Source organism: Panicum virgatum, chromosome 7K (genome assembly GCF_016808335.1).
Source record: "Panicum virgatum strain AP13 chromosome 7K, P.virgatum_v5, whole genome shotgun sequence".
In the NCBI taxonomy this organism is placed as follows: domain Eukaryota; kingdom Viridiplantae; phylum Streptophyta; class Magnoliopsida; order Poales; family Poaceae; genus Panicum; species Panicum virgatum.
This window is the reverse complement of record NC_053142.1, coordinates 42,145,430-42,161,174: the sequence shown is the minus strand read 5'-3', so window position 1 is coordinate 42,161,174 and position 15,745 is coordinate 42,145,430. Positions and strand designations below refer to the sequence as shown.

The following is a 15,745-nucleotide window of genomic DNA, read 5'->3' as shown; positions in this document are numbered from 1 at the left end:
GGTTGTTATGCTTGGATTTCCAAACCATTCTGTGTATCCTCACCATACTTACTCCTATCCACTATACACAATTACACCTACGCCTCGTGATGGTTTCTTTATTAAAAAAAGGCACGTTTCACTGATTGAGTCCTCTCAGTCTCAGTGCTCTTGGCCACCAGTAAACAACCGGTCTATGTTGTAACAAACGGATATATACTAGATAGCCAGATCGGGACCACATGAAGCGAGTGACAGGAGAAGATCGAGATTGGTGGAGGAGCGGTGTGTGCCATGTTCAGAAGTGCAGAGTGACAGATAGCGAGGCTGGGGGCCCCCTCCTCCCCTGTCTTTCTCTCGAATAGCTTTTCCGATGGACATAAGTGCATTCTTTTTGGATTGTGGTACGCGAAAGATTTTCTGAAAAGAAGAGGAGGAGGAAGCGTCAGTTCTACGCGGCACAATCACACACCCCCAAAAAAAAAGGAAAAATGCTTGTTTTTCAGGCCAGTTATAGTCTTATAGACGCCGCAACGAACTGCATGCGACTAGCTGACTGATAGTGTTTGTCTTTACATCCACGATTCAGTCTGGAGAGATCGCTCTCTCAGTCTCTCGTGTGTTCGTCTACAACGGTGATGGTAGTTTCTGCATGCTTTCTTGGCTCTGGAAATACTAACTGCTTTAGCAGTATGCAAAGACACACCGGATATCTAGTGGCGACGAGCGAGGCACAGGCATCTCAAGCGGTCGTGTTCGTGTTGCGCGACCGCAACCGCGCGCATGCAAAGCTCTTGTTCTCTTTTTATTTTTTCCTTTCGGGCTGCCTAGTGCAACGAGGTAGCCTTTTTTTTCATCCCTTATCTTTTTTTCCCCATCGCTTATCTACTCCTGAACCCATCCCAAGTTCACGTCACTTTTATTTTTTCCGCTCCTTTTTCCTCACATTCTTTGGTCGACATCGCCGGCTTCTTTTGCTCCGGAACGTGTCCACACGCAGCGAGACACACACATACGCGACACGCTTCGGTCGATCGCTGGGCCAAACCCGTCGCCTTTGCAAGCTTTGCATGCTCCATTGCGATGGGGTTTCGCTGGCATATCTTTGTTCCTCACAGTGACACCCACTAGTCCTCAGGCCCCCATATTTTTAGGCCCATTTGACTCCCCAGTGGCCTCATGGGGCGTGGAGTTGCCATTACGTTTAGCTCACTAAACTTTGAGCGTGGTTTGCAGCCACAAAAGCACCAAGAGCATCTGATGCAGTTCCATTTCAGAAAATCCGCACTGTGTTTTCAGAGATTCAGAGCCGCTGGCAGTAACACCACTAGCGCTTTCCCTGCCCAAAAGCAGCGCTCGAGCACGCATCATCACTACTCACTAAACACAGTACCATGACAGTACAAAAAGGAAAATGTCCAAGACCTAAGTGTTACCCATGCATGTTCACACATTCCCTTTCATGATCGTGTCCCTGCTCCCTCCTTTCCTCGCCGATTGGCCAGCTTAAAGACACTACGGCTGTAGCTCTGCTCGCCATGATCATGGCTAGTGGATTAACATGCTGTCTACTGCAACTTTGGTTTGTTTCGAACTATTCCCCCCCCCCTCCCCTATGTGAAGTAGCTTATGCAAGAAGAGATTACATGCCACCAGTGTATAGCAGCTAGCTTCATGATCGTCCGTAGACATGCATGGACCATGCTTTGTACACCGCTTTTGTTCACATATGCATCTATCCTATCTTTACATCTCTGCTTTTCTAGGCCCCTTTTTAGGTATGAGAAAGTTTGTATAATTGCATCGCTTTGCAAGGGATGCGCATCGTATGTACTGCCGGTGCTTGACTGACGTTAGATGTTAACGCTTACATACAGAAGCACTCACTCAGGAGCTCAGGGAGTCAGGGTCAGGGCTGGGGTTCCTTTACATTGCATAACTACATGGACCTGACCACTTTAAGATTCTCCTGACTTTTTTTATCTCCTTTTTGCCTTCCCTTGGATCAAACGAACAAAGGCACGCATATTTTTCTAAAGACTGAAAAGCCTGTGTGTAGTGTTCTTTGATAAGGACAACGAAGCTCTTTTACATCAGTGCTGCATCCACCTACTGTTTTGTGTTCCTTACCTCCTTTTTTTTACTTCATTTTCCTACTTCTAGCCAAGAACTGGAGCAGAAGATCGGACTGACGTGATCTATTTGTTGAAGTTTTGGAGGGCTGGTACATGCTTATATGTGTCAGTGCCAGAATTCCAATCTGTTTCAGAAAGTTCAGCACGTCCTAGCGCAGTTATGCCAATCAGTTTCAGAAAATTCAGTCCTCAAGGTTTGGCGGTTGATTCCCCATCCTGCCACAAGTATGCTTTGCCAACAATAGCACGACTATAAGGAAAAAAAAAGGTCCGGGAGGGTTACCTATTTGGAATTGGGAGCAGCCAAGTATTCACATCACGACTGGATTTTGTAACTGCGAGGTGCGAGGTGTAGCCATCAAAGTAAAGACGAAACAGCAGTCACAAGCTCACAAGGCTCCTGTAATCAGCAGGCAGCTGAAGCCAAAAAGAAACCTGTGCAGAGGGCATGCACCAGATCGAGATCGCATCAGACTATCAGAGCGAGCATACGCATAACGGCATAAGAGAACAAGAAGAAATGGCCATTTTGGTGGTGGGGGCTTGAGGCTTCTGGGGCACTAATAAGAGGCCGAGAGCACTTACCATTTCTGGGCATCCCTAATCTACCCCGCCCGCTCGTGCCTACCGGCGAGCAAACCCGCGAGCCCGCGAGCACTTGTCGCGGTCGACGCGATGCGCGGCCTCTTTCCCGCACCTGACGACGCCTCTCCTCTCCTCCTCATCAAGACCTAGGCCATACGGGCTACGGATGCTAGTAGGCTACCCGTCCTCTCGCACTCGGGAGTCTCAGGTCCCCGTCACCGAAAGCCGAGACGGCCTTCGCGTGCGTGCGTAGCTCGCGCGTCGCGGGCGGGCCGGGCGCCTCTCCGTGCCGCGCGCGTCGTTGCCGGTGGTCGCTCGCCGACACCAGGGCGGGCCGGCGTGTACCGGCACGGGGTACGGGGCACACATATGATGGTCCCGGATCCCATCATGAACGCGGCGACGACGGTGACGAGAAAGATCGCTTCGTGCAGGCGGCAAGCTGCGCGCGTACGTGCTGCCGTGCTGGGCGTCGTCGGGAGCGCCAGGGCGTGCGCGCCGTGGCGTGCAGCAGCAGGTCTCGTGGCCGTGGCGCCGCGGTGGGCTGTCTCGCCGCTCGCCGTGCGTTGCCCCTGCCCGCACGGATGCGCCCGGCCCCGGTTCCGTTCGTGGGTGCTTTCCCCTGGCCTCACTCCTCCTCCGATCCTTTCAAAAAAAAAAACTCCTCCGGATTGTGCGTTGCCCGCAGGCCAGGAAAGGCACAAGGCTCCAGCCAGCCAGCGGCAGCGCCCGCTCTGCAAGCAAGCGCACGGCACGCGAGGTTTTATCCTCCCGGGATCTGCTGCCAACGCCAATCATGGACTGCAACGAGAGCATCGAGCAGACCTTGCACGGTGGCGGACTGGTGGGGCCTCACCGTGGCCCGAGACCGACCGATCGATCGATCAAAACGATCTCGTGGGCCTGCGTTGCTCGTCGAGGGCAATGGCTGAACCGAAGTGAACAGGGCACGGGAAAGACGCAGCCGGACCGAACGGCCGATCGCCTGTTGCGTTCCGGGCGCGCGCGAGCGAGCGGTGCTGCTGCTGTGCAGCGCGGAGGACGAGTCCAGGATCCCATGACTGCACAGGGGAAGGAAGAACGCCGCCGGGACCTGAATGGGTGACGGGCTGGAGGTGACGGATGAGATGAGAACCATGTTGCGCAACAGTGCCGTGGATGTGGTCCTTGTCGCCCACCCGCGCCCTTCGGGCTCGGGACATGGACGGACTCACTGGACCCCCGGCCACCCCTCCTCCTGCTGAGCGCGGGGCCTCTGGCTTCATGGCTTTGGCTGTGCCCGATCGATGCAGCGCAGCGCAGGCCTGCCTAGCTAGCAGCCGCCCCTCCTGACTGTGGCGTGCAGGGAGAGGAGATCGAGAGCGAGAGCGCTGGCTGGTGGCGCCACCCCGCTGTCCGAGAGCGAGCAGCGCTGAGCAGTGAGCGCGTACTACACTCGAGAGCACCCCCTGACCGTCGCCGCTGACGCCATGCCATGCGCCCGTGCTGCCCGCCCGGGACGCGCGCGCTCTGCGCCCTCGGACTCTCCCTCCCGCGCCCCCCGCCCGCTACGGGGTCCCTCGCCTCTGGCGCTGACGAGGACGCGTCGGCTGCGCCCGCGCATCACGAGGCGGCGTCAGAGCGTGGGCAGCAAATCTTGCTGGAGTCCCGAAAGAACTTTCGCATAAGGGTCGTTTTGGAAAGGGGCGGTTTTCTCTTTGGCGATGATGAATATTTTTTGACCCTGTACAAAGGTTACACTGCACGCCTTGATTTTTTTGGCCAATAAAGATTGTTCACTTTCAGAGAGGCTCGGTGATTTTGAACCCGTCAAGGATGAGATCTGAGCATAGCCTCGTGCCCCTGATTTGGCGCTGCAAAATGCAGCTCTTGCTGCAACCTTCTCCATTTTCCCTATCCCTGATAGAATTTAAAACAGGTTTCAAATGCTGCCATGGTGTACAAGTACAACGCACTGCGGCGAGGACGACACGTTGTCTTGTTACAGATCAAAGCAACCCCCCTCCACCCTTATTTACACCTGCCTGCCCACCTGGTGTGGGTGAAACGATGGAAGAGGAGCGGTGGGGGTGCTTCAAAAGAGAAGTCATTCAAGGGCCGGTCGGCACTCAACTCGCTGGCTCAGGTAAAGACCCAGCAGCGATCGCGGCACGCAGGGCAGGCAACTTTAGCCTGGTGGCCCTCCAGAGTGGCGACTTGCGGCCAGAGGAGGAGTACGCAAATGCTCGTGCGCGCGCCAGCACTGGGCAGGCAGCTCGGCGAGGGCGGGATGGAATGGAATGGACGCAACGAGACTCGAGAGGGAGAGGCTTGCGACACCGGGGGGGGGGGGGGGGGGGGGGGGGGGGGGGGGGGGGAGGCAGGGGAGCATGGCGAGCTTAAACAAACGCTGTTGCTAGTGGTACCCAGGGCTCGCCATCACCCCCGCTTTGCTTAAAGAAAAGGAGCTGTCAGCCTCATGATCGGATAGCACGTTCTCATGCAGCTGGTTTACTCTCGCAGAGCTCTTCTTCTTCTTTAACAAACAAACAAAAAAAAAGAAATCGCGCGTGAGCAGGCACGGAGCTAACCCGACCCCATCACCACCCGTAACATGGCGAGCCTTTCGCGCTCATTTTCAAATCCTAGATTTGTTCGCGAGCTCCAAGAGAAAACAAAACCGGCCAGCGGCAGCTCCTGCTGAAAAAACTGATGGACTGACGCTGGCGGTGCTTGCCTGTGCTGCGGGTGGAGGGAGTTCTTTAATAAGCCGCGGCCCGGGGCCAATCAGGCGCAGGAGATTGATCACGACGCGCGAGCAGCAAGCGGTCGAGCCTTGACGAGCTCCTCGCTCCGTCCCCCAGCAGCGGCGGCGGCGCGGCAGCAGGAGGGGGGGACACGGGCCATGTGGGCGCGAGAGGTCAAGCCACGAAATTAATCATCGGAAATAAAGGCGCCCGCGATTACGCCAGCAGCAAGGGGGCGCGGTACAGCGCAAGTGCGAAGAAGTATTCATGGGCGACGGGACGGCGCTTGGACCACACGCCCGGGGGCCCGGCCGGCCCGGTGGCCGCCGGCCGCCCGATCGCGGATGTCCGGCCGTCGTCCCGCCCGCGGTGGTCCGGTCCGGTCCGGGGGACCGGGGCACCCCGTAGATTTGTACCAGACCGGCAGACCGCTACGCCCGAGCCGATCCGAGGCCGACGGAGGAGTAGCCGGCGGTGGGGCCGGACGGGAGAGGGTCAGGGGAACGGATTAGGGCAAGGAGCGAGAGCTGTGTTCAGTTCTCCCAACTTCCTCCAAAATTTTCAAAATTCTCATCACATCGAATCATTATATATACCAAAAGATATATGTATAGAGTATGAAATGTAAATAAATAAAATAACTAATTTCACAATTTAGATGTACATTTCAAGATGAATCTTTTGAGCCTAGTTACTCCATGGTAGAATAATATTTACCACAAACAAACAAAAAATGTTACATTTTACTACAGTGCTAATTTTGCAGGATCTAAACACAGCGCTGTTGGGGTTTCCGTTCTCGAGGGTGACAAGCGTTTGACTGCCGCGCACCAGCAATGGCCGTGTTTTCATCTGAACGGGGCGAGCGCCAGGCAAGTGGAGAGTAGCGTCGGGTCCCGGTGGCGCAATTGTGGAACGACAGCGCGAGATGCTGTGCAGGTCGGCTGCCCTCTCCTTCGAGGACAGAATTAACAGTCCCCCCCCCCCCCCCCCCCCCCGCCCCCCCCCCCCATTTTCCACCAGCAAGAGCTAAAGTATTTTCGAAATATTTATATCGCACGAATCAAACGTTGAAAAAAATTTATTTTTTTGCAAAAGGAATTTTTTATTACTGTTAAGGAGAAACCATAAAGTTCATTATATGTACACCACTTTTTACCATTACCAATACCAAAGCTTTAAATAGAAAAAGAAAATGGAAACCGTGAGTCACTAAATACACAGAAAAGTAAGTATTTGATTTTTTTCTATATTGTGTGTCAAAAAAATTCCAGCAATCTCTAGCCGATTGGTGGGTGTCGTCAAGTAACAGGGAAACAACAAATTATAGCATATATCAGGTACACAGAAGTACGACTTTACACAAAGGTGACCTGATATGGTTAAATAGGAGGGGCGGAGTGCAGACGGATACTGATCTAGCCTCTATCGAAAGTGTACTGCATGACCTTATTGATAACGGCCACTATCGAAAAATAATTAATTCTGATAATGGTAATTTAAATTGAAGACCTCATCACATCACGAGATGGTTCAATTGAAATTTCATTTCAGAGCATAAATTCTTCAACCTTTCGTAATGACAATTGACAACAGCATTTGCATGTGGTTTGCACCAGCAAGCAAAATTGCCTTTGTTAAAATCTAGTTCGTAATGCTTTTACAGTATGACTCCTTGGTCCATGCTTAGAAGTTTATACATTCACCCTATTCGGCAGGCTGGAGCTGGAGGGTAAAGCTGGAGTTGTGTGAGAGAAAAACACTGTTGCTTGGCTAGTGGCTGGAGCTGGAGTTGTGTGAGAGGGAAATACTGTAGAGCCTGGAGGCTGTCCACCAGCCGAACGGGGTGATTATTCTTTTGGATTATTAGGCCAAAACAATATGATATATCCAACCCTTTCCGTTCATATGTCAGTCTTGATCCATTTACCTAGTAAAACCACAAACATCATTGCCACAAATATGCCAAACTGTCCTCTGGCTATCTGAGAAGAGAGAGAGAACAGCCTGGTGAGACCCTAGACCAACTTGTTACATTATAGACCCACACCAAGATTGCTAAATTCATTAGGCCTAGCTAATAAACAACAGCTGTAAAGCAATCAGAGGTGTGCAACAACCAAGACAATAGTTTCTTTGCAATGTTTTGGTTGCAAGACAAAATGCATATTACTGGAGTTAAACATGCCTGCAAATGATTTAGGAATGACAATGGACGAGGCAAGATCAGCACCTCCATGCCGAGACAGACACGAGCTCACCGCGCTGCCAGTAGAGTGCTAGACCCATTCCACACTTCTCCACATGGAATCCCCGGACCTGAACCCGCTTCAAGAGGCAGTCAGCTTGTGCTTCCGCAAGGTTGCTGAGAGGGATTGGAACAAACCCGGCAGAAGTAAACACCGCCCGCCAAGCCATTGGCTTTTCAGCTCTTCGCCGCCCAAGTACTGCATCCTCCACTCTTGGCTGGATCAGAAACCTCTCAATCTTACTGGCAGCATCAGCATCAGTGCCAGCAGCATCAAGCGAGTCGAGAAGGAACATACAAGACTGCAAGCAGTTCATGAAGTGCTGCGAAAATGAGAGGTCGCCCCGGTCACTGCCATGATCAATAGCCACCACTACCTTAGGAGAAAGCTGTTTCACCAACTGAAGCAACATAGGGAGCGGTGGAGTGCGCGCAGAGCAACCGACGGGGAGGCAAACTGCAACCAACTCATCGGCAGTAGGAGCGATGAGTTCCGCGGGATCAAATGCATCGAGATTGATGGCATTGAACTCAAATGGAATGCCAAGGTCTGCAGCAAATTGTGAGAGGTTATCCCGAGTAAGATGCAGCTCAAGCGGGTGGTGGGAGGCAGTTGAGACGAAGGCTGTGAGCTTCAACATTGGTAGGGTGACATTCCCAGTTCCACGGCGGTGTGCAAGCTCCTGCAAGAAGGAAGCCCACTGGCCCCCAACGCCGAGGTCGAAATCAATGACACGGATACACGAAGCAGTTGTACAAGCGATCTCGTCGAGAAGCGCCTGGGTGGCCGTGAAATTGGCGAACTGGAGAACGGGCGAGAGGTCGGAGAAGGACTTGTAAGCGGCGAGCTTGAGGGCGACGTCGAGCGGGGAGGTGAGGCGGGTGGAGCCGTGGTGGCCGTCGGTTAGCGCGAGGAGGAGGGCCTCCTTGAAGTAGGAGGCCGAGCGGAGGAAAGGCTTCCCAATTGGGGGAAGCTGCTGATTGAGCCGCGCCAATATCTCTCGCGCGCCGATGGAGTTGCCGACCTCAGCCGCCTTTGCCGCCGCGGCAAGCTCGTCCAGAAGCTGTTGTTGCTGCTGCGCCGCCGCAGTTGTTTTCATCGCGCCCCGAGGCGGTTGCAGCGATGGCTGGAGCTGGAATGGCGCCGTAGTATGCAGTGGTGGGAACGGGAGACCCTGCTGCGGTGGCGGCTGGAGCTGGTTTTGGAGGAGGAAGAGGTTGTCGGGCATGGAGTGGTGGCGCTTCGGCGGCGGCGGGAGATGTGGCTGGTGCTGATGGTCGGGAAAGGAGGGGAGCGGCATGAAGGAGGCCGCCGGCGACGGCTGGTGCTGGTTGAGGAGTAGACTGGCCGACCCCGACGGGACGCCGAGGAGCGGGGGCTTTATGTCGGCACCGCCGTCGTGGAAAGGCATGGTTGTCGTCGCCGGCGTCTGAAGCGGCGCCTCGATGGGGAGGAGGCCGAAAGTGGAGGTGACCTTGCTGCTGCTGGTGAGCGACCTCGCGCCGGGGGACGACAGGGCGCCGCCCCCGCCCCCGCCCCCGCCACCGCCACCGCCGCCGGGGTGATGCTGCAGGGAGAAGCCGAGCGGGTCCGAGGCCGGGAACCCGAAGCCGGCGGCATTGCCGAGGAGCTGGTGGTGGTGCTGGAGCGGCGGCTCCATTTCGCCCGGCGCGGCCATGATCCAGTTGAGGAACGTCTGCTCCTGGCCGGCCGCCGCCGCGGCGTCGCCGAGCATGGCGTCCCAGCCCTCCTCGCCGCCGAAGCCCACGTCCAGGGTCCCCGGTATGGGCGGCAGCTCACCGCCGGCCCACTCCTCCTTCCTCCCGCCGCCGCCGCCGCCGCCGCCGCCGTGCTCGCCGGGCGCCGCCCATTTGGGGGCTTCGGTGGCGGCGGCGCTGTTCTCCGAAACCGCCGCCACGCCGGAAGAGGAGTCCCCCGCGGCGCCGCCCAGGGACGAAGACAGCGTCGATGTCGAGTAGGGCGGGCTCGGGCTCCGCCCGCAGTCCAGCACCGACGTCGGCTCCACCAGCAGCAGGCTTCCTCCGCCGCCGCCGCCGCCCTTCCCCTCCGGCCAAAGCAGCGCCTCTATGGTCCCCGCCCCGTTCCCCTCGGCACTGAAGGGCGCCGCCCTCATCTATCTTCACCTACGCGCGCATGCTAGCGCCGCGCGGGCGCCCCCTGCCGGCGAGATCTGGGGCGGTTCCTTCTCGGGCGGTGGTGGTGGCGCGGCGCTAGGCGCTTGCTTGTGGGCGTGGGCGTGGAACAGGGCAGGAGCGATCTTGCCTGCTGCAGCTGCGCTAGCGACTAGCGCTGGCTCTCCCTCTTCTCTCTCCTCCCTCCCTCTCAGCGGCAGCCCTGCTCTGCGCGCTCTGCCTCGTGCTTGCTTGTTTCGTCGGGTGGTGGTGGTGGTGGTGGTGCCTTGGCCTCCGCTCCTCGCTGCTGCCTTCTCCCCTTTCTCTCTCTACTACTACTGCCACTGCCATGGTCCCTGGATGCGTGCAACATAAAAAAAGGTTATAAAGCGGGCGCCCCTCCTCTCTCCATCTTTCTTTCCCCATCCATCCTCCCTAGCCCAGCGCTAGCCCCCGCTTTGGTTTTTGTTTTTTTTTTCATCTCGCGCTCCTCCTCCATTTCCGACCCCGCCCGGGATTTTGGGTGGGTTATCTAATTCTTATCCGGTCTGGTTTTCCCGCGAAATTAAAACCCTGGACCTCGTACGTGTTCATTGGTCCTGGGAACACCTTTGACGGTTAGTTGTTCCGTTTGGTTGCGCCGTGCGTGTCACCAGTACAGTAGTACTCCTGTTTGGGTCGGTCACCGAGTGCCGTTCATCGCAGGCAATCTCCTCCTCCTCCTGTGAACAACAGCAGATCTGAAACTTAACTTTTGCGGTGCGAGGCAAACGAAACACAAAGGATCAAACCCTCTCCTAGCTTCTCGACCCGCTCGCGCTCCCGTAGCCGTAGTTCACTGGCCGTTTGGGAAATTTCGCACGCCTTCAAAAATTAGTTGCGTGCATGTGCCCCGGGACCGGGGCGACATGGGTGGTGGGCGCGGCCCACGGACCCCAACCGAACCGCGCGCGTCCGCCGGCCCGCCAGCCGCCGTTGCTGCTGCTGCTTTGCCCGCTGGGCGAACGCCCCGCGCAGCAGCGTGTGACAGCGTCACGCTCAGCCCGTCGCGCGCTCGCGTCCCCCGTGCCGGCCGCCGACCCTCTCCACTGCGCTTGCATCAGATCAGGCGGGGGGGGGGGGGGGGGACAATCTAGCCCCGCTCGCCGTCGCGACCGGGACGGATCGTCGGAAGCCGATCGGGCGGGCGGGCGGCCGCGCCGCCGTCGCGTCGCGTCCTGCCAGCGGTGCGCCCATCGATCCAAAGACGCTTTCGGCCGGCGGGTGGCGGCGACAGAGCGGGTGTAGCCGTGGGCGCGCCGTGCGTAGCGGCCTAGCGGGGGCAGCAGGGGCACCACCACCAGCCGAAGCCCACCTCGCCCCTCGATCGGGGAGGCCGGCGCTTCAGCTTTTCCACGCGGGCACGGACACGGACGCCTCGGCGCGAGTTGCAGCTCGCGGCGCGCTGTCTCCGATCGGCCTTTCTGATCAGCAGCGGGGGGCGCCACGCTCCTGCTGAAACTGAAACTGTACTTGTATCGCCTCCGCTGATCTCGATCGCTGGCGACATCGCGACAGGCTAGTGACCGATGGTAATGACTATAATGACTAGTAGCGACAAGTGAGCGGTGACAGTCCCGCTAAAACGTTTTTTCTTTTTTCTTTTTTTTGTTGCTGGCTTCCCACGGTGAGCAACACGCAGGGATGCTTTGCGAACGTGTAAAATCTATCGGAAGATGGCTGCCGCAGGGCCCAGGCCACATGTAAAACAGCGGGACAAGGACGTCCTAGCTCCACTGTCAAACTTTGTAAACCCATCTGATCGTGATCTCGATTGCTGGTGACATTGTCTGCTTGTTTGCGAGCTTGTTGAAGTGAAACGGGTGGCTAGCTAGGCTACCTATATATAATAGTTATAATCTATCGTGTAAAAATTTACGAGTAGGAGATCATAGATTGTTACTACTAGATGCGCAGCGGTGGAAGATGCGCTGAATTGAAGTAGATTTGATCCAACAAAGTTGCGCGTCGGTGTGTAGAGGAAGTAGTCGATCTCATCTCATGACCCAACTCATTGTTCTCGTTCTAGCAACAGCCTCCATAGCTGATTTGCATAGTAGCAATGCGTCTAGGGAGTCGGCGTGTGCAGATTGATGTGCTAGCACCGCGTGCACAGCTAGGGTTTCGCATGTCGGCCGAAGGGGTAGGACGGCTAGAGTTTGAACGTGGTGGAATTTGTATGCGTCTCCGGCCCCTCCCACGTATATATAAACGTATTAGTGGGCTTTCTCCTTGAAGGCCCATTAGCGATTCTAATCTCTTATGGATTAATATTCTTTTGCCTTTTGATCTGAATTATTACGATGATCTGAATTATTATGATTGATTCTGGTCATATTACCAACATCTGCATCATGCTACAAAACTACTCCATGCGCAGTGGCGGAGCGTCGTTGGGGCCATACAGGGCTTCGGCCCCCTTTGCCATGGAAAATCTCCACTAGTTAAACAGTAATTTTGGTACTGTTCACTAGATTAGCAATTTAATTAATAAGGCTGGCCCCTAATTCGTTGTTCAGGCTCCGCCACTGTCCATGCGCACGCTACAAGCTAAGCTGGGGAGAGAAAAGATAAAGAAAAACTTCACCTGTGGTGATGGGTAGGGCGCCTGGAAGGTAATGGGCACTAGGGGGGCAGGGCGCGGCCGCAGGAGGACAATTCACGATGTTAGTATGTGTGACTTGACGGGACACGACGCCCCTGGCCTTGCTTTTACAGGAAGAATCTACAGTTCCGTAATTAGTTTTTCTTGCTCCTACGCTACGCAGTAGCCGCACACCAGCATGGACCAAAGTACAGTGGTAAAAAGACAATTCTTTTGCCCGGATTAAATAACCGGGCACCAATCCGTCCGATACCTAATAGCGCTTGCATTCTTTTGGTAAAAAATGCAAATGACAATGCTGGATACATGAATTGTTAGTTAGGTATTGTTCCACTTTTTCCCAGTCATTTTATTGTCAATTGTCCAGAAAGAAAAGAATAATCAACACACCGTGCTATGCAATATGCATGTGGATTTGTTGCATGGACCTGCCACTATCATCATACTGTACGAGATCTGTACTTAGGATCTGTTGCACGAGAAGCTCAGCCTACCGTCTTTACCCGCCAGATGACGAGTCACCGCAACATTCACTGCGCACAAAACATTTGACAGAAGCAAGTCGACATTAATTTGCTGGGCTATTAGGTAAGGACATCTCCTTGTCATCTGTGTCAGAACGACCGGAGGTTGGCAACAGTTCCATGGTTATTAAGTTTGAGATCTTTATTTAGACTTGTTCAGTTCCTCGTTAAAAATTTTACACATCAATGACATCAATGTTTGGACATATGCATGTCATATTAAATGTAGACAAAAAAATCGATTTTCATATATTGCATGTAATTGCGAGATAAATCTTTTGAACCTAATTAGTACAATAAATTGCTACAGTAACATGTATTAATGATGAATTAATTAGTGTATTAATAAATTCATCTTGTAATTTACAAATGAGTTTTGTAATTAGTTTTATTTGCGATTGATTTATGTTTAATACTTCAAATGTAAAAAGACTTTTTATTTCAAAAACTTTACCAGAAAAACTAAACGAGGCCTTATTACTCGTGGTCCTCCTCCTACTACTTATGGACTCATGGTACCTCACAAAAGGCATCGAAATTACACGAAGGGTACATGACTACTCCTTGTGGAGCAAAAGGAGTGCTAACTTCAAAATAGAATCAAAGGTTATTAGAGGATGATTTCACGCTAGAGTGGTCATATTGTCCTGATCTATCCGTGATTCCGTGGTCAAAACCACTCATTGCAGTTTACATGTCGGATCCAGTAACCATTCACTCTTCATCATTCCATACATTCATATCATACTCCACACGGCCGATCGCAAAAATGCAGGGCCTGTTTGGTAGGATTTCAGTGTTTTATGCAAATTGGGACACTGTAGCGTGAAATAGTTTTACAAACTAAAATAAACTAGAAGCGGGGCGAAACAATTTTTTTTGCTTCACCGATTTCTACTTCAATAATTAAAGCTGTTTTGGAAGGAGCCCTCCCAACGACTCCTAGGTCGTGCCCGGCCTTAACACCACCATCGTCTCATCAGTCTCGCAGCTCGTGTGGTTTGGAAAAGGGCCCATGGGCCTTTCGGTACTGGAATCTTAGTAGCCCATTTGTTTGGGGTCTGAAGTCTTCAAATGGGCCTTTTGACAAAGAGGGTATACAGTGTTTGAACGTTTGTTTTTCCGGAGAAGAAAGGTCGTTTGCACGTACTCCCGTTCTAAAATAAATGCCGGTCAAAATTTGTCTCACAAAGAATGCTAATTTTGACCACCTACTAAAAAAATAAAACAATTTTCAAAATATTCTTGCAAAAGACAATTAACACTCCATCCATTCATCACAAAAGACAAGAGGTATTTTGATAATTTTACACATAATATTATTGGTTTCCATGCTCGGTTCTAGAATTGCATTTATTTTATGACAGAGGGAGTAAGATGTAGCGGTTCCATTAGGCGGCATCTATTATAGTTCGTTTGACTTTTTTACTTCAACTTTGACCACTCGTCTTATTTTAAAAATTGTACAAATATCATCAAATTTAAACCATTCTTGAAGAGCTTATATTAATAAAGCAAGCCACAACAAAAGAAATAATATTTTGCACACAGTTTTGAATAAGACGAGTGATCGAATTTGAGATAAAAAAAATTAAGCAAACTATATTTTGGAACGAAGGGAATAGTACCCTTTGAGTTTGAGCCGGCAAAAAAAAAAAGGGTCCGGGGGCGCCTATGGAAAGGTGAGGCAGCAACGTACTACAGGCGGAAAGCACGGAATGACGGAAACGGGACGTAGTGGCCAGGCACGTGCGCGTACATTCACAGTACACGTACACGTACGAAGGGGTCACCGGGTGTAGGCGCGCCGTGGCGGCAAGGGAGGCGGGGGCTTCGGTGGCGCGCGCGCCGACACGCGCGCTCGTGTGGCACCTTTCCCCGACATGATCTGGTCTCTCCATTCTCCAACCCCCAGACGGCAGACGCCCACCACGCCCTCTTCCTCCTCCCGTGGCCGCCTGCGCAAATCCCCGCGCAAAAATCGCTATGGCCCGTTTCCAGTTGGGAGCGTCCCCGAAACGGCGGCCTGGCGTGCTCGCCGGCCGGCTGCGTGGCGAGCTGGCATTCTGGCAATAAGGGAGAACAGTGGATTGCTAGCACACACACTGTGTAATTATGGGGAGGCACATGCTGACACGATAAACACAACACTTTGGAGGGTGCAGAGAGCGAGAAGCTGAAGATATGTATCTTTCTATAGAGAGATTCAAGCGAGGTGTTTTGAACAATTGTGCGTGTACTTGGGATGGATCGAGACTCGAGACACGCATGTGTGGTTGAAGTTCCTTATGATAATGCAGTAATGCTCGCAAAGTGAAAAATCAAAATGCGAAGAGATCATTCCATTGCTGTCTTCATTATTTCCGGGATTCTTCTCATGTGTTCAGCAGTTCAGTTCCCGAAGTACACCGGAGTAGTAGTTTACTGTTTCAGCATGCGGGTGATCGAAAGTGAGCAACCTTTGCAGATACCGTTAACAGTAGGGCTGAGCACACCTATCCTTATTAGTAGCCTTTTAGGGCGCTAATCCAGATCAACCGAGGAGTAATTAATCACTAGCCTGTCCACTGCTGGGGCACAGGCTGAGGTGCGTCTTCTTGGCGTTCTCTCACGAGTACCTTTCCGGATGCAAAGACAAACATTTCTAGCTCGGGAAAAACAACCAGCAGCTTTTAAGAACCATCGGGCTTCACCCATGCACCTTCATGCGCTACTACTACTTGTATATATCCCCAAGGGCAACTCACCGTGTGGATGTGTGTCAGTGTGTG

At 53.3% G+C, this 15,745-nt stretch overlaps 1 protein-coding gene across 1 annotated transcript; it reads right to left on the bottom strand.

Moving 5' to 3' along the window:
• Window positions 1–7,291: 7,291 nt before the first annotated feature.
• Window positions 7,292–10,217, bottom strand: LOC120642733 (scarecrow-like protein 6). Its single transcript, XM_039919303.1, has one exon. It carries the CDS (start codon window positions 9,806–9,808, stop codon window positions 7,652–7,654), a length of 2,157 nt encoding a protein of 718 aa, XP_039775237.1. The 5' UTR covers window positions 9,809–10,217; the 3' UTR covers window positions 7,292–7,651.
• Between the last annotated feature and the right edge of the window lie 5,528 nt (window positions 10,218–15,745).